We start from the raw sequence: 27,615 nt of genomic DNA, 5'->3' as shown, positions 1-27,615 counted from the left end.
TATTTCTTCATCATTCTTTTGCCATTTTTATAGCAGGATGTTTGTCTGCATTTTATATGCAAATATGTGACTGGTCAATGTGATTGATTTGTCTTTTTTTGCAATGCTGCTTAGAATGTAAAGAATTGATCTCACTGTCTCCGGAAAGCAAAAGTAGAAGGTATTCCAGGTAGCTGATTTAACAGGCAAGCTTGTAAATACTGCATTCTCTCCTTGGAAATACACATACATTTTGGAACTTTTTGATCTTTTGCTCTAATATTAAAGGATTCCAAACAGAAAGTTACTTTTCCATAGCAAATATATGGAAAATATGACAAAGTAAAATAAAATTTAAAAAAAAGCGAGTGCATCACTTCTGTGTATTTATTGGAGTGGATAAAGTATTTTATTGTGGGAATACAAGAAAGACTATTCAGAGCAGAAGCTGAGAAGCAAGATAAACAGCATGAGAAAGCAATGCTGAGAACAAGGACATCTCCAGAAGAAGAGAAAAGCAGAAGGAACAACTCATGGCTCTGATTGGATAAGCACCTGCATGCATGGTCAGAGAGTGTTTGTGGAATGTTTTGTTGACATGCAAAGGTGGGTGGGAAAGTTAAAAGAGAAAACTTGTGAATGTATATGAGGGATGTTAGAGCCTGTAATAAAGGATTGGGATCGTTCACACCTGAGTCTGTGCCTGATTGCCACAAATGGTGCCCGAACAGGCCTCACTGAACTCAAGACTGCTGAAAGGAAGCAGGGCCAGGTTTGGAAGCAGGACCAGCTGCGTGGCAATGTCATCTGTGCTGTATAGAGGTGAGCAGTGGGGTACTATGGGTGGGAAAATGTCCAAGGTACAAAAAGCAGTTTACCAGATGATGGAGGGTATTCTGCAGCAGCATCATGTGAAGTGGGATCATACTCTGAGTGACCCCCTTTTAACACTGGAGTCTATATGGGGAAGTACAAGGTGCTCACTAACAAAGGAGCAACAAGTAAATCTCGAAGCATTATGGAGAATTTTAAAGTTTCAGAATCGATCTGCATCTACCTCAGCATTAGCTAGTTTTCTTAAATGGACAAGCAAAAATGTCCCTGAGTTTCTGAAATCTGGGTTTTCTTTTGACAGGGCGGTTTGGGACAAAATTGGCATAAGACTCTGGGATGCTGCAACTACTGCAGATAAAACGGCGGCTAACCTTTAATCTATATGGCGCCAAATATCGGAAGCGCTCAAACACATTCGGCAGGGAAGTACGAGTTCTTCCGACGGTTCCCCATCGTCCCCACCCCCGCCACTGCACGTCGGTGAGGGAAGCAGCTCCTGCCCGGACCTGGTCCGCCACTCCAACCTCTTCCCACGTCGGGGAGAATTACAATCGCGGCCTCCGGAGAACGCCGCCGCCGCCGCTGCTGCGAGGCGCCCGCAGCCCCGCGGTCGCAGTCCGCTCCGGATTGCCCCTGCCCCACGGCCGCCCTCTGCAACCCCCCCGACGCTCGCCGCGCCGCCGCCGCTCCCCGTGCCGCGGCCGCCCTCCGTCCCGTCCCCGCCGCCTGCCCCTCTGCTTCTGCCGCCCGTATGTAATTTGGTTAGAGACAAGGATGGTTCTCCCCCAGGTATGTGACGAGCCACCCGAAAGGAGGCAGAATCAAGATGAGATCCTGAAATGGTCCTTCGGTTGCATTCGGCACTTGCATGCTATGTGATATGTGAGCCAAACAGACTCCCCAGATGGGAAGGAATGAGTTTCCAACTGATAAAGGATATCGGGAAGGCAGTTCTCGACTTGCGGCTAGGGTCTCCATATAAGACTGACCTACTCAGCTCAATAATGAAGAGCTACACTCTTTGCCCACGTGACTGTAAGACCCCGGCAAAATTGCTTCTGATGAGTACCCAGTATACGATATGGATGGGATATTGGAGAGAGTTGGCCCAACAAAAAGCAATTGAGAATTTGGGGAGACAGCAAGGAGACCCTTTGCAGGTGTTTGGGGCAGATGCACTGCTAGGGGAAGTTGCTTTTGCTACTACAACAGCCGAAGTGCAGCTGCCTGCTGCGGCTTTGGATCAGGCTAAGGAATTAGCCTTTAGTGCCTTTATGAAAGTCCCAGATGATGGGAAACCACAGAAATCATTTATCAGCATTAAACAAGGTCCTACTGAGCCCTATGTGCAGTTTATTGACAAGCTGAAAGATAGCCTTGACAAGCAAATCAAAAATGAGGAGGCACGAGAGATACTGTTACAAAAGCTCGCAACAGAAAATGCTAACGAGGATTGTCGAAAAGTGCTTCGCCCTTTATCTAACCCTACGCTTCTGCAAATGACAGACGCGTGCAACAAGATAGGGACTGTGCAGTACCAGTGTAACATGATGGCTTCAGCAATCGCAGCCATGAAATTGAGTTCGCAAAACTGCTTTGCGTGTGGACAGCCAGGTCATTTACACCGAGATTGTCCTAATAAAAAGGCCCCTGGGCCCCCAGTATGTTCAAGGTGTTGTAAAGGACAACGTTATGTGAAACAATGCTATTCTCACGTTGATAAAGATAGGCAATCCATGTAGGGAAACGGGGGTCAGAGTGTATGGCGGGGGCATGTGAACAACACAGCCCCAGTGCAGATATTGACACAACCGATTCCAGTGACCCTCCGTTATATGTCAGGACCCGTGGCAGCACTGGAGTGGACGTGACCGCCTCCAAACAAGTAATCCTTGACTCCATGGCAGTGTGAGCAGTGGCTACTGGGGTAAATGTTCCACTGGGAAAGGGACTGAGTGCTTTACTTTTAGAATGTTCATCAGCCACAATGCAAGGTCTTTTTGTGTTATCAGCACTCATAGATGCTGATTATTCTGGAGAGCTTAAAATTATCATTTGGACACTCATGCCCCCATGTGCAGTACCGGTGGGCCCTCATATTGCTCAACTGATTTATTTTCAGGCACGGTCGGTACCGCCTGCGCCCATGGAAAGGCGGGCTGCAGGGTTTGGATCTACAGGGACACCCCAGATATTATGGACACAAAGGGTGTCAGATCTTTGATCTACCTTAACCTGCACACTGGAACCGGGCAACCCCCCACAGAAATTTGACATTTCAGGAATCTTAGACACAGGTGCTGATGTGATTGTGATTGCACCTGGCGGTCACACTGGCCCACTACACCAGTGCACACAGCGCTTGTTGGCATAGCCTAACTGTTACTGACTTAAAATACTGTTTTTTCACCATCCCTCTGGATCCCAACGATGCTCCTAAGTTTGCTTTCTCTGTCTCTTCTGTAAACGTGTCGGCACCAACCCAGCAGTATCTTTGGGTAGTATTACCACAGGGCATGAAAAGTAGCCCCACAGTTTGTCAATGGCTTGTTGCCAGAGCCTTAACCCCTGTGAGGGAGAAACTGTCTAATGCTGTTATTTACCATTACATGGATGACATCCTTGTGGCAACCAAGTCAGCTGACAACATGCGACATGCCATGGCTGCAGTCATTAATGCCATAAAAGGCTGTGGCTTAGAGATAGCTCCAGAAAAAGTTCAAGAGAGTTCGCCATGGAAATATTTGCGATGGCAAAATACAAATCAGAATATCTTTCCATAGTGCCTTAAGCTAAATTCAGAAATTCAAACTAGTGGCGCAGCAAGCTTTGCAGGATGTTGCCACAGCTATGTCTCAGAGACAAGCTCAGCGATATGACCCTGCCCTTCCGTTTCAATTAATAGTATTGAACTCAGATTTCCAACCTTACACTTTTCTCTTTCAGTGGGATAATACTTTTGATACTGGAATGGATCTTTTTGCCTCATCAGTTTTCCAAAACGATCATTACAAAATTTGAAATGATCGCTGCTCTTACTATGCGAGAAAGACAAAGGTTATTGTTGCTGAGCGTGTCTGAACCACTGATGGTTACGTTATCTGTGTCTACAAACACGTTGCAGTGCTTGTCCCAGTGATTCATTGCCTTTTCAGGTGGCAATGGATGGATTCACTGGAGTGACATCAATACACCCACCGGGGCATAAATTGTTATAAATCCATTTTAAATTACAGGAGATCTCCACGGATGGGTCAGGGAAAACAGGTTGGTTGCTAATCATGTGGCAGGATGCACCCGGCCAATAGCAATCAGATATTCAAGCGATAAAGGGATCTCCACAAACTGTAGAACTAGATAAGCGGATAAATTAGCTAGTGTAACTGTACTCCCCAATTCATTTGAACAGGCTCGACTGCCACATGCCTTTTTTCACCAGAACGCTAAAGCACTGCAAAAATCTTACGGGCTTAGCTTGAATCAGGCACAGCAGATAAACACAGCGTGCCCTGATTGCCAACAGATAATGCCCTCTCTATCTCTGGATACCACCCTTAAAGCTATGCTAAATAAACAAATAGGGGGACTGGAGAAGACACCTCCAGCAGAAAGGCTTGCCAAAACTACATATGTATTGAACTTTTTAAATCGATGGCATGATGATGGAGGACCAGCGATAGCCCATAATTTTGTTTCAGTTAACGAGGAAAGAATGAATATTCATGGAAAAGCTACTGTACTAATAAAAAATCGGGTCAATGGGAAGGCCCATTCCCACTGATAACTTGGGGGAGAGGTTATGCTTATGTTTCCACAGGTGCAGGACCGCGATGGATTCCACCAAGGGCAGTGCGACCTCATTTGTTGGCATCACCTTCATCTGGTGCACCATCATCATGAATACTGTATGGGTACCTTCACAGCCTAAAACTAATGTGTGGGTGACACTTGCCAACACTGTCAGACAGAACACACTTTGCTTATCAATGTCATCCCCTGACTCTCCATTTACTATGTGTCTGGTAGGGCTCTCCCTTGATCAAGAGAAATGGGAACAACTGTCTAAAGCCACTAGTGCTTTCTCAGTTGTGCAACAGAGAAGGTCTGGGGAGGGAAGTGGATGGTAGATATGTGGGACCAATGGGTACCCCACTTGGCCCCAGTGTTGCTATCCCCGCAGGAGCTAGAACTTATAGGATCAGCAAAAATTGATTGGTGCGTATTTTTCAATTATTCTGGTAACGATCAATCTCTTTCATGATCGGTCAATGCTACAATGGTGGTGTATAAAAATGCGTCAGCCTGGTGTAATTACATGTCTCCAAATATTTCAAAATCAAGTAATTTACCCCTTTAGTTACCCTGAGGAGTATTTCTGATATGTGGAGATCGCACATGGCTGACCATTCCACCATATAGAAAAGGAGGGCCCTGCTCTTTGGGCAGGCTGACCTTATTGATGCCGAATCTGACTATGATCCTTGCAAAGCACCACAATTATAGTAGGATCCAAGGAAACATTCATGCTTTTGATAAAGATTGCAAAGACAAGGTTGAATTTTGGAACACAAAATCAATTGTGTTTGCATCATTCTTTACTCTGGGGGTAGCTGCTACTAAAGCATTAGTTAGTTTGATTAGATTAGGATGCTGGCTTAGCAAAAGACTAACGCAACCTTGCAAGCACTCTCAGGTCTGCTACAGGATGTAGACTCAGATAGTCATGTTATGCTGCAGAACAGAGCTGCTATTGACTTCCTGCTTCTTGCACACAGACATGGTTGTGAGGATGCTGAGGGAATGTGCTGTATGAACTTGTCGGATCACTCCACCTCCATTCATCAGAGCACTCAGCAACTGCAAGAAGGCATACAGAAGTTACACGTGGGAACTTCATGGGGGTGATTTGATGAGTGGTTTCAAGGTCTGGGCCCTTGGATTCAGAAACAAATTAAGTTAGGGCTGATGTTTCTCCTGATTTTTGTGTGCCTTTTAATCAGCATTCTTTGCATTATATCCCGTGTAAAGGTTATGATTAACAAAGAAATAAATCAAGTACTTGTTCAAATTAATGAAGACTTGGGCAATCTTGATTCAGTCAGTAATATGTTGGTGAGCAAGGATGGCAAGGTCATCAAGAAACCATGAGAGTAAGTGGCTATAGCTGTAAATATTTTCTGCAAATATTTTATTTCATAGAGAGAGCTAACCTTAGTAGTTTATTTTGTTTTGTGAGCAGGTGTTCCATTTGGGCTCTGTATAACGCACTGGCCACACAGATACAGTGTAAAAAATGGAACAAACCCTGCAGACCCTGAGAAGAATAAAAGCAGGAGAGAGTCTGTGATGGGTGAGAGAGGAAAAGCGCACTTTGAAGCAGGGGATGCCCTGCTGGTGCTACCTATCGCATCCACCGCCGGCATGTTCCTTCTCTCTCCTTTCTGGTGGTTTGCCCTTTCTCAAGGGTCAGTAAGTAATAATGCACTAGATGAGGGAGTTTCCACTTGCATTTATGGGATTATCTAAAATGGATGTCTGTGTAAGTGTGCATATGTTGACTAAAAAATTTGTGATCCTCTATGCAGCTCTTTTCTTATGTTCAGCATGTTGTCAATAGAAGCCTTGATTGAGTCACGATGATTATGTTACCAATATGATTAGTGTTATTATTTTGTAGTATATTAATAGTTTGCTAATAAACAAAAAGGGGGAACTGTGGGAATGCAAGAAAGACTATTCAGAGCACAAGCTGAGGAGCAAGATAAACAGCATGAGAAAGCAATGCTGAGAACAAGGACATCTCCAGAAGAAGAGAAAAGCAGAAGGAACAACTCATGGCTCTGATTGGATAAGCACCTGCATGCACAGTCAGGGAATGTTTGTGGAATGTTTTGTTGACATGTAAAGGCAGGTGGGAAAGTTAAAAGAGAAAACTTGTGAATGTATATGAGGGATGTTAGAACCTGTAATAAAGGATTGGGATCGTTCACATCTGAGTCTGTGCCTGATTGCCACATTTTATGAGTCACAGGTCTCTTCAGGAATATAAAACTGTATTAGAACTTTAGTAATTTTGCAGGGTTTAGAAGAAAATAATTGGTTATCAGATTCAGAAGTAATATGCTGGGAAATATATTCATGTCTCACTTTCATAACACTAAGTGTAAGTTAGCCTTGCCAACCTTTTGCCTTGACAGGAAAAAAAAAATCAATTATACAGCACACTCTGTTTCATGTTTTCTTTTGCTAGTGTGACTAGATCCTCCATTTTCTGTCAAACATTTTTTCCTTCCTTTTTCACAGGAGTTTTCTTAGAGATACAAGATAGATGCATGAATCTTTGCTAGAGTTAATAGCGAGTAGCACTGTCGATTCTTAGAGCTTAGAATAAAAAAAAAGTTAAGGAAGAACTGCTAGCCTTAGACACAGTTTGGCTGTATTTTACAAGGTTCATCAAATTTACAGCTCTGCTACAGAAGCTTAGATACACTCTCTTTCCCTTCTTCTATTTCACTCTTAGGTCTGAGAAAGACAGGATTTACCAAGTTTGTTGAGTAGTCACAGTCACATAGAAAGGACAGAATTTGGAATTCGCCCATGACTGGGTATGCTGGGACTACAAAATTCATTTCACGTAACTGAAAAGCTGAGAGACACATCAATATGAAATGAAATGATCAGCAATATGATATGCTACAGTGTTCTTTATTTTAAAATTTTACGTACAATGGTTAGTAACAAAGATAATTGACAAAATAACAGACAAATGTAAGCTCATCACAACTTAACTATGGTAATGGAGTTTACAGATCTGCTTATTTCTTTACATTTGTTCATCTCTCTCTATCTGAAGAGACTAGTTAGAACATCACTTTTCTCAACATCTCTTTTACTGCAACGTTCTTTTTATATTTTCCTCCAGTAGTGTACATGTCTGAATATTTATTTACATAATTATTGAAATTGTTCACTTTAGTACCATAAGACATCACTTTCTCCATATTTCTTTGGAGAAATATTTCTTTGGCCTAGCCCTTCGCCTTCACTTGTACTTTCTCATTGTTCCCTTTCACATCCTTCTACATTGCTCCATTTTCAATCACTGTCTTATTATACCAGTCTGTCCCCTTTACATTTTTGTCTATATTTTTCATTTGACATAAATCTATTTCATGCCCCCTATCTCCTTGAATTCAATTTTCCTTTAATTTCATTTGCATTCCATCCAGCATAATTTTACCCACCTCATTCATTTGTATTGTCATGTTCTGTTTCACCTAATCTTTTCCACAGTCCATTTTCACTTCCTTTCAGATTCTCTTTTTTCGGCTTCATTTTTGTGGAGAGAAGGAAGAAAAAAATATTTTTATACATAAGGTTATTTTAACTGTTTTAAAAAGACTTTTTGCCATTTAACTAATCTTTACCTTGGATTTTAAGCCTAAATATCAAGACTTATGTGTAAATTTCAAACCAGATGAGAATCTACAGTTTAATTTGCTGGATTTAGCAACAGTTTTAGCAGTGGATCTTAGCATGGTAAACATCATACAAATTAGAGGCAGTAAGTCAGTATTTTTTAATAGAACAGAATAAGATAGTATATGTATATATGCTTGAGCACACAAAGCTTGTTGCAAAGCCATTTCCTCTCAAAAATTCTGTAATAACGTCAGTAAGAAAAAACAGCCTTTGAGAAGAAGGTTAAGCAGAGGGATTTCTGATACTTTACAGATGCAGCATTCTTCTCCTTGAATTTCCATTTTTCTTTCTTGTTCTCCATCTTCTCTGTGCATATCAGTGCAAAGCAGTGGGTGTTACACCCCGATTTCCATGAAGTCTTCTTCTCTTTATCATTAACGCCTACATGGCAATATTAAAGGAAGGATTTTTGAGAGTTCCCTTCTCTTTTGGCATAGAGATGTTATTCTTCCTCACTATTGAATGATGTAAGTAATGTATAGTGTGATACATATACTTTATACCAATTCAGGTGAATGTCTTTTCTCACAACATTTTAAGATTAAGTAATAGATGAGGGATGAGAAAACATCTAACACAAATATTTCTAAGGCAGACTTGAAAAATAACTGAGGCAAAGATGATTCAAGGAAGAATGATGTAATTAACAATCTAACTGTAAAGGCAGTAAAAGATGGTGCTTCTACCATCGGGTCTCCCTGCACATACTCCACACACACGCGTAAGACTGTCTGTGTTACCAATACTCCTCCCAGTGTGTCTATGTTACAGATTACGAGTGACAGAAGTACCACTCTTTGGCAGGGCCAGGTGTGGGTGGACATACTTTCATCCTTTTCTTCAGTGTAGGACGGCCTTTCAGGTGGAAATCCTGACTTGAGGATTGTGACCCATAGGTTAAGAGATCCTTCTACATTCAAAGTCTGTTTTCTCTGACCATGTAAACACTTATTTTCAGATGAACATATCTGAGACTGTTCATTACAATATATTTGTGTTTTATCATTTTTTTTTTGGTGGTGTTTTGTTGGTTGAAAGGTTTTTCGGCTTTTTCAGTTTTGATTATGCTTGTTGATCAGTTCTGTAGACCTTCAGGTAAGCTTCAAGGAGCTCTGAAAGCAACTGCAAATTACTTTCAGAGATAGGGACAATGTGGCTCAATACTGCCTATCTTGTCTACAATATGGTGTTTAGTGAGCAAGTCTCCGTAACCTTTTCCTCTGTACTTGCTTTATGCTTCCAGAAAAGGGAGATTTAGGAAATTTGGAGTATAGTGACTTCTTCATTCCTGCCTTTCTATGCTTCTGTGACATTACACAGAGAAGTTATCATTTTATGAAAAGGAGATTGGTTTTAAAGACATAGCTTGATTCCCCTCAAAGTGTTTTAGCTAAGTCTATTTTAATCCATGCTGAAACTGCCAATATCTGATTATTTAGCAAAGTACTGGCCCTAGCACTGTTATTTGCATTTAGAAAGGACTTAAGGACCATAAATTTGTGTCTGACCTTGTGAGTACTCATTACATGACTCATCCAAGTTGCTTCATTTCTCAAAACCATACAATCTTTCATGGAACGGGCGATGACAGACTGTTTTCTGTCTTCCACTGTAGTGATTCTGTCTTTGCAGACTCATTAATAATCCTAAAACTAATTTTCATTTGTACGCAGCTAACAAATGTATCTAAATCAATGTCATTGAAGTCCTCTTTTCCAACAGGACTGCTTATGAGCTGTGAGGGAAGTGGTAACCCAACACAAAAGATGAACGTAACTCCTTAGATATTCTCTGCACTGGCCTAAGAGTGGAAGTTCACTAAAAGACTAATTCATTTTCAAAAACATTGACCAAACAGCCAAATTTTTATTTCCTTTTTAATATAATATTTTAAGTCATCAAATGGAGTCTATCACTGTGTCAAACAAAACTGCAATGTTAGAAGTAAACTGATAAACAAAATGCTCTTGCTACTTGAGGTGTGGAAAGATAAAGATGTAAACTTCATATTACAAGAAACAATGACTTGTCACCTGTCACTCACCAGGAAAATTGCTTTGCTAATACAATTATAATAGGTTATCCTATTCAATAAACTTAGCAATTTTTCTACAAGTTTACTTTGGGCTTCAAAAAGATTGAAGTAAAACGGTCCTCATGCATTATGAGAAGCTGAATTTAAGTAAGTAAAGACCTTAAATAAGTAAATCCTGGTTGTTTCTCTCTAATAGGACACTTAGCTGAGAGTAAACATGTTTTCTCTTGATTTCTGACTGTTTTGTCAAACTTTTCATGGAGAAGAAGCAGTTGTGGTATTTCTTCAGCTATACAGAACAGTGCCAACCCCTTCCACACCATAACTTGAGATCAGGACTTTTTTTTTTGGAGAGTGCAATACCAGAATTACAGAATGTATGTCAGATACTGCAGGAACACAGAAAGAAAAGTTTGTGTAATTATAATTTATCATGCCAGCCCAAGGTCCCAATACTTATTATACGTAGTGGCTGTGACATAGTAAAGCTAGGAAGATGCAATAGAGTATGGAGCCACACAGTCACAGAATTCATGTGTGATTATAATACAGTTTAGCTATGAATTTTCCTTTCTGGCATGAAATTCTTCTTAACACGATCTGATGAGCTGGGACAGCTTTTTCCTCTGATGAGTGCCCTAGTTTACCTTCAATCCAGTAGATGTCAGGAGCAGGCTGTAAGCTTTACAAACTGTCCTAGCAGCTGTTTTCTCAGAAGGAGAGAACCAAACTTGTTTTATCCTTCCACTCCCCACAGCTGAACATCTGACAAGAAAATTCTGCAAGGAGAACAGAAGCTGCTTTGCTCAGCTGCTACTTCCTTCACACACACACACACACACGCATTTTTAGAGAGGGAAGGTGTGATCAAGGCAGCAAGAGGTAATAAGACTCTGAGTGACAATATTTTAGCTGAATCACACCTATAAACATTCAGCCTACACATTAATCACGGACTGACATCAAGGATTCACTTCAAAATTGGATCTGACTGACTAGTGCACTTAATTTACCTACTGCACCAAACAGCTGTTCAGCTTCTGTTGAATTTGAAAGCAAATGTAATTAGTGCATGTTCACTGCTGTTTTCTCATTACATTGCCAACCCATATCATTGGAACAGTTAACTACTGCAGAGACAATGTGTTGACTTACCTGATACACTACATGATTATTCATCATTGATTCATTTTTTCTTCTTCACTAGTAATTCTGTTAACATCCCTGACAGTTCTTAGCAATGAGTCCCCTTGATCTTCTGCATTATCATGTCTTCTCAAATGCTACTCAGATTCTCCAGGTAGCTTACTTCCACAGATTTTAACAAGACATGAGGCATAACTTCAGTTGACATAGAATGTAACCGGAGAAATAACTTGATTAAGTCATTCCACGGCAGAACACATCAAAATGTGTTATCCAGACACTGCTCACCTCACCAGCCTTTATACTTCATTACTTTCTTCTTGCTCACAAAACAAGGGTCTGCTAATGGAATCTCCTTCCTTCAGCAAGTCTGAAAATTAATGCTGAGAGAATGAAAGATTATTCCATAATCGATCTTGTTCTCAATGGACCTGTTCCAGTCCTACACAATTTTTTTTTTCAATGGTTTGAGTGTGTTTTTCAGGTCACCTGTGCCTCAGCACTCCATCTCTAAAATGGAGGTAGCTGACTTCTCAGCCCTGCCTACCAGATGCTGTGTGCTCCTCTCAGATACAGTCTCTGTCCTCAGAAAGCAGCTCTATCTGGATGAAATGTAAGAATTTTAGATTTTATCAGTAACTTTCAGGCTGGTGAAGGATGAACTGCACAGTTCATCTGCTAATTCTGCATATTTTTGCAGTGCATATGCAGATCAGCTGCGCTGTGCTGGCACAAGAACACACCATACTTCCCAGAAATGCCAGATTTAGTCATAATACTGCATGTGTCCAACATTATTGCCAGGCATCTGCAGAACAATCCTAAGCTGTCCTGCTGCCTTCTCCTCTCATCACACTGCAGAAATACCTGGCTACTCTGGTAAAAGAAGGCCATCTAAGTACTTAAAGCCAATTTTAGTAATTAACACAATGTTGCATGTTTACCCGACATCATCTTCATGCATAAAAACTTGCAACAAATCTTAGAAGAAAAATAATGTAAGGAACCAAGGAAATGTAGAAAAAGTTTATGAACATTTAGGATAGATAAAGAATGGAAAATTCTTGACAAAGATGCTTAAATAAAAAGTATTTAGAGAAAAAGAAACACAAAACAACTATGATTCTCAGGGAGAATATAAAGAAATTGAAGGAGTTCTCCTAAAGCAATTCGGGAGATAAATAGTCCCATCAGCTACTGCAGCACTATGCTGGCACTTCAAGCTCAGTAAAGAAGAAATGAAAGGCTTCCTCTGGCACCTGAAAGAAACTTCACATTTTTAAAAGACTTTCCACATTCTGAGACTGATACCTGACATTTACTTGGTTTTGTCATTCTTTCTTTTCACAAATATGAGAAAAATCAGCACGTGGAATGTAGGTGATTTGGCAGTCACTGCTGACAGGGACACAGACAAAGTTGAACTTCAGGCAAAGTTACCTTTCACCTCCCACAGGAGCAGCCTCCGCAGTCTGTTCATGTCACTGAAAAATCCTGAGCATCACAGCAGAACACTATTCACCTAGACAAACAGAAAAAAAAAATGAATTACACAATTTCAAATTAGATAATTGTTTGAAATGAGTACTTTTGAGCAGCTTATATAGTCAGTGCTACTAGCCACAAAAAATATTGACTCATTTCTTAAGACTAATTGATGAAGAAACAAAACTGTAATAAAAAAAAATGGAAAAACAAAATTTTCTTAAGGGCCTTAAAGGGCACTCCTCTATACTCTGTTTATAAATGGTCTTAACTGGATTTTGTTATGGAAATTTTCTTCATGTATCTTCAGAATTTCAGCAAAGAATTTCTTAGTTATTTCAGCTAAGAGTTACGCAATAATCCGTTCATTCATCTTTCTGCTTTGCCATGAGACAGATGAATGAAACTACTGTTTCAGCTTCAGACTTTTTTTTGTGTCCCCTGCCCCAGACAAACACATCAGGAGCTAACAGGCAGTACAATGCAGATAACACAGAAGAAGGAAATGAACTATTTTAAAGATGAACATAGAGGGGGCACTTGGGAAAAAAATCCTGTGTTTTAGTATTACTATTCAGTATATTTGGAAATATTTCCGTTAACAAAGGATCAGACTAATTTCAGGAATAGGAGCCATCCCTGAATTATTAGATAAAACAGAGTCAAGGTGCAGTCTTACAGTTGTGTACACCACTCCCTTTCTAGTATATTCCCAAGCACAGTTATGGCCTCCGGGTATCAGCATCCTCCTACCTAAGGCCTAGGCATGATTTAACACTTTCCATGACTCTTTCTAATAGGCAGCTTATCTGTAGTCACACTATCTTGGGGAAAAAACTTCAGTTTACACATGCAGACATGAGTCAGCTGTGACGGTGAACCTCAAGACACTGTCTTTTTCATGTAGTAACCTACATTTATACACTTTCTCTATGGCAATGTAGTCTTCTCAAGGTTATTATCAAGTAAATTATTCATAAACGATGGTGGCAGTAATCAGTCCAGGAAAGATCTGTCTCCCTTTCAGCAGTGAAGCCAAAAGATGTAATTGACTAACAACTAAAGCATAAAAAAGAATGAGTGCATCAATCAATTCACAGTGAACTTCATACCACCTTGCAGAGAATAATTACTGAGGGAAACACTGATCCTGTTAGAAGTGCTTCTAGAGAGGAAGAACAGGAAAAGCATATAAGCAATGACAGACACTGTTGCAGAGAAAATATCAAAGATCACAGAAAAGAAAGTTAGAGAATGTCTCGGCTGACACCAGGATAACAGTTTAGCAAAAAGTTAGTTTAACCAAATATCAACCACTCTACCATAGCTATAATTAGACTTTGGGATCTGCGACAGACCAAGATCTAGCCAACATGCAGAGACAGCTGCAGATGACTCCCACCAATACCGAGGGGCAGCGTAGCAAATGAGTGAAGAAGGGTGGCTGAGTGCTGACAGTATGTCAGTGAACAGACATGGGCTGTTAACATACGGGGAAGAAAAGCTGCTATCATTTGTAATGTACTGGAGTTAAGGCAAAGGCTATACCATTACCAGAGAATATTATGAAAGCAATCTTGTGCTGTTTTGGGCACCACAATGTAAGGACAACAGAGGACACTCAAAGGAGGTCTAGAGAGCAAGATGTAGGAAGAGCAGCTGAGGTCCCTTGGTTTGTTCAGCCCAGAGCAGAGGAGCTGAGGGGAGGCCTCATGGCAGCTGCAGCTCCTCACAGGGAGTGGAGGGGCAGTGCTGAGCTCTGCTCTCTGTGACAGCGACAGGGCCCGAGGGAACGGCATGGAGCTGTGTCAGGGGAGGGTCAGAGTGAAGCTTAGGAAAAGGTTCTGCCCCAGAGGAAGGTGAGCATGGAACAGGCTGCCCAGGGCAATGGTCACAGCCCGAAGTGTTTGGAAAACACTGTTAGCTTGCTCTGTGTGGAGCCAGCAGTTGGACTCAATGATTGAGTCCCCTCCACTTGGGATAGTCCATGATTCAATGGTCTACCATTTTGGTTGCAATACAATGCCTGACTGTCCCCACCATGAAAGGGAAAGGTAGTAGTCACTCTGGGCCCCCTCCAGAGGCAGCAGCCTAACAGAGACATACTGTAAGACCAACTCCTGCAGTACACATGCTGTAATCAGCCAAAGACACTTATGGAAGTTGGTACAAAACCTGAAACACAGAGATCCCTCAGGCCTTGTAGAGCTGCTGAGGAAGGAACCAGGGAGAGCAGAAAGTCCTGACGCCCTCGTGCTCACAGAAACCAGAGTCGGCAGCTGTGCCTTTTCAGTTCTGTGGCCTTGAGCATTTTTCCAGTGGTGAAAAGCCTTCAGGAATGTCTTAGATGTTTGGGAAACCTCCCATCAGGGAACAGAGCACTGCAAAGGAGTTGCTACTTGGTAATCTTGAAGATATACCGCTTGATTTTTCTGGAACTAAAAAGGTCACTGATTGTGATGTTGAAAATGAGTTCTGGCATGCTGAAGCACTCAGCCACTGACAACTTGTTCTGTGCCTTTTGCCAGGTACCACTGCAGAAACAAATGTCTCCAGACATCAGCCTACCCTCAAAGCTATTTCAGTGATAACAGATAAAGACAGAACAGGACTTTCAGACATCAGGCCTGTAGCTGGCAACGGTTATTGTATAAGGCGATAGGAGAAGATAGTGCAGGATGTTTTTATCAAGCTTAACAGAGCCAGAAGCAGAGTACTAGTCTGAATGCAAAGAAACTGGAGCGCAGGAGAACACAGGTCTTTGCTATCAGAAATCTCTGGTGCTAGGAACTTCCAAACAGACCCTGTAAAATGGATAGACTGAGTTCTTAAAGGCAATCCAGGAAATTACAAGAATAGCCACCTACAACATTTGCCTGGGATCCTATATGCAAGCAACATATAACATTAAAGAAAGGAATGAAGAATAGGTAATACAGCTGGAGAACCAGCCTTATAACTTTATTATGTTTATGAGCAGCAGAGGTTACAGAAGGTCCTTTGGCTTTAGGATAAAACAGAGAAGTAACACTGAAATAAATCCAACATCTCTCACAGCAAAATGATGAATTTACACTGAAAGAGGGATAGTGGCTCTATGAAGTGACAGTATCTGTTCATTTGGGGACACAAAGACAAATATCCCAACTATTACCAGTGTATAACACAGAGTTGCCAAGAGTTGGATAGGCAGAAAAGAACATTCCTTTGGAAAGTTCAACTCCTTTGGACAAATAGATGTGCAATTGATAAATAAACAAAAAGAAATACTCACTGCTGCTCCAGAATGTTAACTTTTGTGGCAGATATGCCACATACATTTTTAGTACTGATTAGATGGTTCAGAAATAGAGGAGATAACTGCTGTCCCCCAGAGCACTGTACACTGCCCCATGCATTTATTACTGCTTGATGGAACCCTGGCACAGTCATGTCTCTCAGGCAGCCACGATATGAAATTGAATGTTAAAAACTAATTTTGCTTCTTACTCCTGCTACACCTAAAGGGGAGGGAATTTAACAACTTTTGCCTACTGGAAAAACAAGTAACTTTCTGCACTTTTAAAGGAAGAAAACAGAAAAAAATGAAACATTGTGTATGTATGGAGCAAGAGTGACCAAGAAGAGATATCATATAGACATATAAAGCAAGTTAAAAGGTGGGAAAATGCTGATATTGAGCCATCCAATCTAACACTAACAGAACATGCATGATGATAAGGTTTACATTTTCAGTTCCTGACAGGCAGTAACTATCTCAATCAATCAGAAAGCAAAGTAATGTGACTGGTGCGGTTGGACATACTGTAAAGGACCATGGGCATCTGTAGGAAGAGCAGAAAAGAACACTTCAACTTTTGTAAGATGTATGTGGTATGAATACCATAACTGAAACACAGACAAAGCATAGATGGAAAAATCCAGATACAGTAGTCCACCAAACAGAGCAAAGGGACAAGCAGATAACAAACAAAGGAAAGCATTTTTATTGTATTTGAAAATCCATGGTGCTGCAATGGGCTGTGGTCAAAGGTCGTGTGCTCAGTATAAATGATAATTTAGCAACATAAATTATACTCTATGTAACTCTTTGCTACCAGCAAACTTTTTAAAGAAATGCAGTAACAAGTGATGCACCACATTGTTTAGCTTGTGGACGAAGAAACATAGTCTATTGGAGAGGTGACTACCACCAAGTATCGTTAAAAATACACTTTATAAACTAAGCTTTTGAAAATGCCCATCTTAACCTTTTCATGCTTCTCTTAATAATTTGTAAAACAGGGACAAAAACACTTTATCTGCCACAAATGTTTGTTGTTTGATTAAAATGTCAGCCTGTCACAGTTATATGTAAGAATATGCATAAATACAGGTAGATACATAAATGTATTGTATATACTCATGTACATAACAAACAAATGTGCATCTGTCATACAAACAGACAGACATGCAATCCCCAGAGCAAGACTCAAATGTGATTTTATGTCTCTGTTTGATGTAGGCAACAAACAATAATCATAGAATCATAGAATCATTAAGGTTGGAAAAGACTTCTAAGATCATCCAGTCCAACACTGCATCGACTCATCAATGCCATGTCCACTAATGATGTCTCTCAGTGCTACTAATCTCCACGTTTCTTGAGCACCTCCAGGGACAGTGACTCCACCACCTCCCTGGGCAGCCTGTGCCAGTGCCTCATCACTCTTTCTGAGAAGAAATTTTTCCTACTATCCAGACTGAATCTCCACTGGTGTAACTTGAGGCCATTCCCTCTCATACTTTCGCTGTTAACAGGGAGAAGAGGCCGACCCTGCTCCAGACCCTTCACAACTTTGTTGCCCTTCTCTGGACACACTGCAGGGCCTCGATGTCTTTCTTGCAGTGAGGGGCCCAAAACTGAACACAGTACTCAAGGTGCGGCCTCACCAGAGCTAAGTACAGGGGACCGATCACCTCCCTGCACCGGCTGATACAAGCCGGGATGCCATTGGCCTTCTTGGCCACCTAGGCACACTGCTGGATCGTGTTCAACAATCACACAAAACAAATACAAATACAAATCACCAGCACATGTTACAGACCTGGTGCCTTCCTCCGTCGCCTCTGCTATCCACCGGAGGGTGATGTCCTCCCGCCCGCCCCGCGGTGGCTGCCGCAGCGCACGGCGCTGACCCGCCAGCAGGTGGCTCCTTCCCACCGCGCAACGGTGTGCGGGCCCCAGAGCTGCGCATCTTCTCTCCTTGCAGAGCGAGCAGCGTACTGCTGGATGGCTAAAGGAATGCGACGCGGAAAGCATCGCTTTTCGAAGTGTAATAGCTTTGCGGGGATGTAACACACTTGTTTAAATGAGTACTTGTCATAGTACTACACACATAAACAGAGCTGTATTTATTGGACTAGAGTCACATCTCAGATCTGCTTGAGTAGATCTGAAATAGTTCAGCTGCAGGCAGCAGAGATACTGCAGATGGGAATGACAGGGGAATTTGGCCCACTGTTAAAATATCTTCATTCAGAAACAATGTAGGAAAATTGAACTATAACCAGGTCCCTTCATGATGGGCGACACTGACTCTAGCCTGAACCCTCTTACTGTCAGTGAGGTTCCGCAGGCATCAAGGAGAGCACACAGAAGCCACCCTTATTTGAACTACCTGGTCCAAAAGGGACTGTCTTGTATATTATTAATAAAGAAAGCTTATTCACAATAAGTACTATTTATATATGTATTAAAGTAATAATAATAATAATAATAACATTGCAGATGAGCTTAGACCTCTAAGGCACCCGCTTCAAAGCTTCTTGACTTCAAGAACTTTGACAGTTCAGACTGAATCAGACTTTTGTGGTTCAATCATTGTCTCTTTAACAGGCTTGAGCTGGAATTATGAACCTGAATTAACCAAAACACAAAGGAAAACTTAGCTTTATAATATGTCCTAAAATCAAACTTGTCTTTTAGGCTCATTGAGTCTCAGAAATTCAGATCCTATTACACAACTGAACTTGATAACTCTGACTTGAAACACCTGATTTCATGAAAAACTATATATGCAGGTGTGAAACCTTTCAAATTTGAAGAATTTTAACTTCAATCCAAAAGCAAAATTTCCAAAATCCAGAGTTTTCTTCTGACTCATTGAACTTTAAGTATACAAGCCCAGAGCTCAATGTGATTTCACACCATTCCCTATCAAGTTGCTGCCATTTCTGCTGATAGTTAAGATCAGAATTTGGAAGAATTAAGTAAAACATGGAAGAAAAGTTTTCCTAAAGACGTGTTTCAAAACCATTTATTTAGGTGCATGTGTTAGGGCAATGGGAAGGAATACTATTCCCTAATTGCTTCCTTCTGCTCTGTTAATTTCAGACTTATCCCTCTCAGCCACTCAACCTAATTACAGCTGAAGTACTCCTCACCTTTTATCTTCACTAAACCCTTACTGCTTCCAAAATTTACACCACTCCTTTACTTTCCCAGGATATACCAGACGACACTGAAGTTGAAGCTTAGCTGGTATATTCCACATTCAATTGACTGTTGAAAACTGATCTCTTTTTTTTTTTCCTCCATAAAAACCATTTCATACTTTCCTCTGAAATGCAGAAAGCTTAGGATTTGAAATATCTATACAGTGAGTTACTTCTGCTTTTACCCCTCGTGGGTGAAGCCATCAGCTGCACCAGCAGCCTTCCTGAGGTACCTTTGGTATACTCCACTGGGCTGGGTACCTCTGAGGGCTCCTCTGAACCTTCAGTGGGCTCCATGGCAGGCCCAGGCAAAATGTGCTCAGCAGTGCTGTGTGTCACTCTGAGAACAGCCACCCAGCATAATTCATTTCATATTCTAATTTTTTTAATGACTTTTGCTGTGATTTATCCAGATATTTACCATTTTCTGACCCGTGGTCTTGATAATAATTGACACATGATAAGGACATGAACTCTTTAATGCAAAACCCCGAGCTGTCAATGAATTAGCTTTGGTCCCTCTTCCCTCTTTGAAAACAAAGGCAGTTCTGGCACCCTTCCATTTCCAGAAAGCTGAGTAACAAAAGTTGCTGCCCTTCTCAGAAAGCCTGACAAGAAACGGGTTTGGTGGAGCTGTCAGAAGCTGAGCCTCACAGATTATTATTTAGACACATAAACAAGCAAAAAGCAATTTCTGCTATGCGGCTGGAACTTTGGGCCTAAGCATTCTACCAGTGCAAAGCACATACCAATCTTTCAGGCAACGGATGTGCTCGGGTCGCTTCCCACCTGCTTCACAGAGCAGCAATTAGCAGCACAGTGGCATTAGCAAGACGCTTTACACCAGCTTTCAAAGCGACGACCTGCAGAAGCTGCGACAGACCAATTAACACTTGGGGGAGAAGCGCTCGGCCTGACTCTTCCGAGGTGAGCATAAGGCCTTGCCTGCTGGCACAGGGCCCTGCAGGAACATCCTAGCCGTCCGCCATCCCAGCATCTCTCCAGCTAAGTGGAACTCTCCCACCCTCTGTGGTCGACCTTTGTGTTTCCTTTCTTGCTCAGGGATGGATGCTGCACGCCTGTGAGTGCCCTCTCATCCACATTTGCCCGTAAACACGCAGAGCACCTGTTTACTCTGACTCACCCACCCCTCATGCAGACTCTCCCTTTTTTTTTGACAGCAGACCTCACTCAGGCAGTATGTGTTGCTAATATCCTTTCAGGACCATGTAATAACATGCCTTCCACCCAATTCCTAACATCCTTCAATCAGCTCGGCTCAGCCAGTGGGCTAACTGCTTAAGCTTCTGTGATTTATATAAGTGCAATTAATTTGAACTGCATCACTCCGGTGTTATGCTGGTGAAAATGCCCCGAGAGGGAGTACCTCACTGGTGAATCAGACCCTTTGCTTTTAACAAATATACAAAGGAACAGATCTCGAGCCAGTGAAAATCTGCACGGCTCCATTCATTTCAACACAGGGACTTAAAGCAGCTTGAGGCCTGAATCACAGCTCATGTAGCAGACTATTTAGATACAGACTAATGCCTCACATCCTGAAATGCAATGCTTTCCCAGAGCTGGCAGGGAACAGAGAGCTGAGAGGGGACCACAGTCACGAACGTCCCTTTCAAAAATATGCTGTGGATTTCATCATTTCTGTGGAGTGAAGGAAAGCAGCAGCTTTGCTCTCTGTGCTGTGATGAGCTGCGCTTCTCCCTCCAGCCCAGCTACAGAGCAGGTAACTGGGAAGTCCCTTTCCTTACCACTTTCCCTCTCCTTCCCCAGCCTGGGTGTGTTCCCTGCAGCCTGGAAGCCCATGTGACACCTCTCACTGTCACACACAAGGGAGACGCTGAGCAGCTGAACCTTTTTAATCAGTTCTTGAAAATGGCCAACTTTCTCTGCACTTGTTCTGGCATCCCAGAGATTAAGAAGCCATGCAGCTTGACAAAGCACTTTGTTCTGACGTGTCTTAACAGAACCAGAGGGGCTTTTTTTTTTTTTTTCACATCTCTGTTCCAACACCTGCTGCAAAAAAATGGGCTGGGGTGGGCTGTGTAGAACACAGGACACAGCCCTAGCGGCACACCGCACAGCATACCAATATGTGCCTGGGCAGGTGGAGTTAAAACGCAAAGGGGGGAGAGCGGTGGGGAGGGCAGAATGGGAGACAGTCAGCGTGGTCCATGTTAGAAATCCACCAGCACTCAGCTGTCCACATTTTCAAAATGCAAATGTTTGAAAATTAAAAAAAAAAAAAAAAAACCTATCTCAACCTATCTGTGACTAAATGCCTCCTCTGAACCAATCTAGATAACCCGAACATTCTGTGGCCCATTTGAGAAACTTTCATCCTAAATGAAATACATAACACAGATTATACCTTCATAGGATATCAAGAGGTCTTAAACATACTAATGGCGTTTTAGAGACATCACTCAGTCTGTAATTTGGGGGGGGTTTGCTTATCTGTGCTTCTTTTAACTGCTTCGGGTAATTAGGAAAATTCCCTTGGCAGTGCTCTAAGAGGACAGGCAAAAGAGTGACATAGTAATTCCCAAGGAGGGAAAGGTCGAAGTTTTGCATTTTGTAGATTCTTAAAGAGAAGAAAATATATATATCCTTCATAGGAACAGTCTGTCTGAACCAGTATGTGTATACAGCACATAAAACCTATCACCCCCTCTGAAATGTTTCCACGGGCTGCTCCCTGTGCTTGGGCTCAGCAGCAGTATCTCGCTAGCCCCTGTGCCTGGAAGGGGCAGGCTGGGGAGCACGCTGCTCGTCCCCAGCGTGTCCTGAGCGCAGATTTCAAAGGCAGCTCCCAGCCAGAGCAGCACACAGCCTGCTCCAAGCCTTGCTCTGCCGGCTAACATGTCCTCTTGCAATGCCCCCCTTTCTGCCCTTCATGGACAGTTTGTCCCATTGTAATTCTTACATCAAACATCTGGAAAAGAGACTTAAAGATAAGAAAAACTTTCAGTGCACGTGACTTGTTCGGGAAGCAAACAAAGAGAGCTCAGCTGAATCAGTAGACTGACCTTTTATTGTTAAAGCGCTATGACCAAGACATTTTTCTAGACAGAAATTCCGAGCAGCGCCGCGCACCCACTTTGCAGCAGAGCAGCGCAGCGCGTTCCGCCAGGCTGCTCTGCTCCTCTGTGCACAGCTGTCTCCAGCGGGAGGAGCTGAAACCTGAAGCAAAGCCTCCGAGCAGGGATTGGGTCCGTCCTGCGAGCAGCCCTCCCAGAAAAACAGCCTGTTTGGAAAAGTGCTTGAGAACATCCAGAAGTGATTGGAGGAGAGGAAAACCCTTCCCCCCTGCACCTGACTTGTGGGTATTTACAGCACTTTTCAAGGCGCCTCTGCAGTGCCACTACACAGCGGAGTGCATGGAGCAGACAATGCGATAGGGACCGATGCGCTCGCAGTGATAGTGTGCGCGTGTGCTGCACCGCTGCGCCGACCTAAAAGGAGAACTCTGCAAGAAGGAGAAACCCTGCGTTCAAAATGCCACGCTCCTTCCTGGTCAAGAAACATTTCAATTCATCTAAGAAGCCAAACTACAGCGAACTGGACACTCATACAGGTAACAGGACGAAATCTCCGGCCGCCGCGTCGCTTCCGAGGTCGCGTTTGTGGCGTGGCGGTGGAGAGGAGGGGTGGGATTGCTCCCCAGGCTCTGGGAGGGGGTCACTTCCCCGCTAGCTCTTTTTTCTCGTGCTTACAATGAGGGAGTACTGACAAATATGTCAACGCTGCTCGGAATGAATCACGAAGTTTGCTCATCCACTTGAACTCAGTTATTAAAAGAGGATTTGGAGTTTTCCTGTTCTGCATGTGCTGGAAATGGAATTGAAACTTCTGCACAAATCCCTCAGGAAGTTTCACTGCTTCATTGTATCAGGCTGCATAGATTTAGAAGCAGCATGCTGCCTTGAGGAGACTCTCAAACTGTAATAAATCTGTTCCAGGGCACTGGCTCTACCCATCAGTTTGTTTGTATCCAATTGTATTTCCTTAATCCGCCTTACAGGCAGATGAACATGCCGAGTGTTTGACTTACTTAGGCACTTTTCAATGCCCCAAATGTTAATTTTGCTGCCTTTTTGAAATACTTTTCAGTTCTCTTACCTTCAAATTTTCTTCTTTCTCCAGTGATTATATCCCCATACCTGTATGAAAGCTACCCGGTCCCTATCATACCACAGCCAGAGATCCTGAGCTCTGTAGCTTACAACCCCATTACTGTGTGGACTACAACCGGGCTGCTACCATCTCCTCTACCCAATGACCTCTCTCCGCTTTCTGGATACCCCTCATCTTTGGGAAGAGTCAGCCCACCTCCGCCATCCGACACCTCCTCCAAAGATCACAGCGGTTCAGAAAGTCCCATTAGCGATGAAGAAGAGAGAATCCAGTCCAAGCTTTCAGACCCTCATGCCATCGAAGCTGAAAAGTTTCAGTGCAGTTTATGCAACAAGACCTATTCCACTTTCTCTGGGTTGGCCAAACACAAGCAGCTGCACTGTGATGCCCAGTCTAGGAAATCGTTCAGCTGCAAGTACTGTGACAAGGAGTATGTCAGCCTGGGAGCACTTAAGATGCACATCAGGACCCACACTCTACCTTGCGTCTGCAAGATCTGCGGCAAGGCTTTCTCCAGACCCTGGCTACTTCAAGGACACATCAGAACCCACACTGGTAAGAGCTGCAGCCTATTGCTGCTATCGCTTTCTGATATTTTTTTTCCAAAGGTAGAACAAACAGCGCTGTTTCTTGACTAACCTGGAAATGCATGCATGAAATTTCAAATGTATCGTGAAATGGCCAAATTCTCCCTTTTTGAGGAGCGGGTGGGACAGGAGCGTGACTGTGGGTCAGATTCTGGCACAGATCAGCATTGCTGTTCTGATAAACTCTTTCCACTAGCTGAAGGTGTTGCTATAGGGATTTTATGTTAACTTTCAGGCTTTGGAAAATGATAATGTTGAGAAGGCTTCACCTGACTCTTAAATAGAAAAACAGAGAGGCAATGCATGAGAGGCTAATCCCTGACTCCTTAAGGAACTGGCAAGTTTTGCATGCACTCTCTCAAGTCCTTAAGAGTTAGAAACGCTTCATCACCAAAGCATTTTTTGTGTGTTGAGGCAAAAGCATGATTTTCAGTATAACACTGGGTACAATTTAACATCTGTACAGCTGTTTGCCACTTTTAAGCCAAAGCTCTCATCCCAAGCCATTCACACAGAGCTGAGCAGAAAAACACTCTATGAAAATACGTGAAAATATTGGGAAGAGCCCAACCCGGGGATACTGCCTGCACCTGTATGTGCAGAAGGTGTCAGCACCTTGTCTTTGGAGACTGCACTTATTAACAGATTCTGCAAAGCCTGAGTTCTGCAAGTGCAATCCACAGTGCTGAAAGTTGTTGTATCTGTGGCCTGATTAACTTTGTATTGCACATGTTTTTTACTATAGCAATTCATTTCTGTCTGTTTGCTTGTTTCTTAGGATAACAGTGAGTTTTACCTGTCCTAAGCTTGTACTACTTTTTTTAATGCTTTACTGTATTTTTGCTTGATGTTTCCTTTTTAGGAGAGAAACCGTTTTCCTGTCCTCACTGCAACAGGGCTTTCGCAGACAGATCCAATCTGAGGGCTCATCTGCAGACCCACTCAGATGTGAAGAAATACCAGTGCAAAAATTGCTCCAAGACTTTCTCCAGAATGTCTCTTCTGCACAAACACGAGGAATCTGGCTGCTGTGTAGCACACTGAGTCATGCAGTCAATGTTTACCTGGACTCAATGCATTTCTCCACTCCTGTTCTAAATGATAAGTGGAAATCCAAAGGCATTTTCTCTTCCACTTTTCAGCCAAAAAAAACAGCCAAACAAACAAACAAAACAGAAACCAACAACTTACAAAATCAAGCAAACAAAACAAAGAGGTGGAAGAACTTAAAATGTCAGTAGAAAACAGCTTTAAGTAGTTCTGTTTAGTCACACGTTCACATTCTTAAGTGTGAACTCCAAGGTATGGGGAAAGACACCATGCATGACATTTCAAGTAGATCTAAAGGAAGAAGCATTATCAGCTTTCTTTATAGATGAAGCCAAATCTATGTAGTCTTTTCTTGCTTAGAAAAGGCTGCAGAGTTACTAATACATTCCTGCCAAGCCATTTCAACCAAAGAAACAGTATTTTAATGGAACTTTTGATAAAAAATACTACCCAAGTGAATTTTACTAGACACCATTTATCTCAGGTGCCTTACAAAGTATTCCAAGTTTACCTTAGTAAATGTTTAATATTATTCATTGCTGTGTTTTTTTTAAAAGCGTTTTATTTTATTAAAGCCAAGGCCTTCACTAATGATCTAAAATGCTTTAAAGCAGGATAATTAAGAGAGGAAGATGTGTAAGAGAATGTATGAAAAATTGAAAGCCACGAATTAACCGCATGTGCCTTTAAAAAAAAAAAGACTGTAGCTTCAAACATTCCTGGTGCATGCCTGACCATCCTTCAGTATGGAATCGTTCCTCTAAACTTTGATATTTTTAAAAAACGGGAATAAGTGCAAGAGAGGGGACTCATGGGAGTTAGACAATTATTTTTTGTTAAATGCACAAAGGAAATGCAATATTTTCAGCATTACCCCTCCAAGTGCCTTTTTTATTGATGATTTTGTAAAGTATGTGGACATAATGTAAATATTTTTATTTTTATATGACTGAATGTGTTATGAATGAAAGTGAATTGTTGCCTATAGCAGCATCTATAGATAACTTGAAGAAAGCGTGAAGTGAAATTTATGGTTTTTTTTCTAGCCACTTTTTTACAATAAACATTTTTAAATAAGACTTCTGTTGTTTGTTCTAATTAAATTAAGTGACTGTGTTGGGTTTATCAGGAGTATGGAATATCTCTACAGGTCAAAATAAAGATGAAAGTGAATTCCAGCTGTGAATTCTTAGTTCACAGTATTAGAAAGAGAAATAGCCGTTTTTATTTTCAAACCTTTCAAACAATGTAAAGCATTTTTAATGAGTCACCACTATAAACATTTCTGCTTTTTTGTTACGTGTAACAGTATGAAAAAATTGTGAAATATATTTTAACAAAAACACATATTTTTTGTTGCACTTTAACAGTTGAAAAGATTCTATTAGAGCAGTCTTATTATAGTACTCTTCCTGAGATGCTGACATTAGGAAATGTGGCCCTTACCCAAAGTTCAGTAAAGTCACCGCAGCTTTAAAGCTGTTCAGCAATATTTGCAGGAAGCTCTTGTAACATAGTGTTCAAGTCACAGAACAATGTACTTTATACAGTCATTTCAGAAAGACTAAAGATATTTTACTGAAGTATCTACACAGCAGAACTGTCAAGTGAATGTATTATGACTGTGTATGAGCTAGTCGATCACGGGAAATAATTATTCAGTAGTAAAAATCAGAAATACTGTTCTTCAGATGATTTGACTAAGGACTCCATGATCGGAACTACATAAAAGCATTATGACTTCAACAAGCCAATAGCAGCATTTTCAACTTTTAACAAAGCACAAAGCTAGAAAGCAAATAAACACTAGCTGGCATACAACTTCCAGAACACTATGGTACATTATTCAGGAGCAGAATGCCAGCATTTTAATGACATTACAGTAGGACATACACAAGGAGTGGATTTCTTGGGAAAGATCACTTGCATTGAGGGTCCTCCTGCAGAGACCTGCGGAGTGCCTCAGTAGAACTGTGCTGGAAGATCTTGGGCAGTAGGTGCATAACAGAAGCTTTGTGACTTTTCTCTGTGGGAACCACTGTACTGAAAAGTCAGCTCAGATGAAGCTTCTCGTATCCTCCAAGCATATTCTAACAAAATTTCTGTGTTATAAGAACAATTCACTGGGACTTGTCAGATTTTATTTTCAGGAAACGGCTTGAGAGTTCAAGAAAGATAGAATTAGTGGGAATTTGCGAGGTGACTTTTCAAAATGAACATATGAAGGCATCAAATACCTTTGAAAAGTTTCATGTGGTTACTGTATTGATTTGCACTTCCATGTTAGTCACTTTGAAGTTCTTAGGCTCCAGCAGCAATTTGTGCACCTTTCTCTTCCCAGAGTGAAGTTTAGCAGTGTATAAGTAAAGCTCTGGCAGTCAACAG

The 27,615-nt window shown here is 41.8% G+C and overlaps 2 protein-coding genes and 1 long non-coding RNA gene across 3 annotated transcripts; 2 read left to right on the top strand and 1 right to left on the bottom strand.

The window, feature by feature from the left end:
• LOC110394869 (endogenous retrovirus group K member 8 Gag polyprotein-like) lies at window positions 542-4,611 on the top strand. The gene is made up of 2 exons (XM_021388925.1): window positions 542-801; window positions 1,115-4,611. Exon 2 carries the CDS (start codon window positions 1,653-1,655, stop codon window positions 2,553-2,555), a length of 903 nt encoding a protein of 300 aa, XP_021244600.1. The 5' UTR covers window positions 542-801; window positions 1,115-1,652; the 3' UTR covers window positions 2,556-4,611.
• Window positions 9,669-18,134, bottom strand: LOC110394339. The gene is made up of 4 exons (XR_002435561.1): window positions 18,049-18,134; window positions 12,917-12,998; window positions 11,765-11,859; window positions 9,669-11,109 (listed from the first exon to the last, which is right to left on the bottom strand). It is a non-coding gene; the product is annotated as an uncharacterized LOC110394339 (long non-coding RNA).
• On the top strand, window positions 22,727-26,309 carry SNAI2 (snail family transcriptional repressor 2). Its single transcript, XM_021388589.1, has 3 exons — window positions 22,727-23,033; window positions 23,603-24,148; window positions 25,043-26,309. The coding sequence occupies exons 1-3, from the start codon at window positions 22,955-22,957 to the stop codon at window positions 25,222-25,224; spliced, it is 807 nt and encodes a 268-aa protein (XP_021244264.1). The 5' UTR covers window positions 22,727-22,954; the 3' UTR covers window positions 25,225-26,309.

Source organism: Numida meleagris, chromosome 2, assembly GCF_002078875.1.
Source record: "Numida meleagris isolate 19003 breed g44 Domestic line chromosome 2, NumMel1.0, whole genome shotgun sequence".
Classification (NCBI taxonomy): domain Eukaryota; kingdom Metazoa; phylum Chordata; class Aves; order Galliformes; family Numididae; genus Numida; species Numida meleagris.
The sequence above is the reverse complement of the archived record's forward strand: the minus strand, read 5'-3'. Positions and strand labels throughout refer to the sequence as shown.

Bases quoted from the DNA above. Each gene is read 5' to 3' on its own strand.
- LOC110394869 (XM_021388925.1), top strand. From the start codon at position 1,653: ATGGTCCTTCGGTTGCATTCGGCACTTGCATGCTATGTGATATGTGAG.
- SNAI2 (XM_021388589.1), top strand. From the start codon at position 22,955: ATGCCACGCTCCTTCCTGGTCAAGAAACATTTCAATTCATCTAAGAAG. The intron at 23,034-23,602 runs GTAACAGGACGA...TTCTTTCTCCAG, and splicing joins CGAACTGGACACTCATACAG to TGATTATATCCCCATACCTG. The intron at 24,149-25,042 runs GTAAGAGCTGCA...TTTCCTTTTTAG, and splicing joins ACACATCAGAACCCACACTG to GAGAGAAACCGTTTTCCTGT.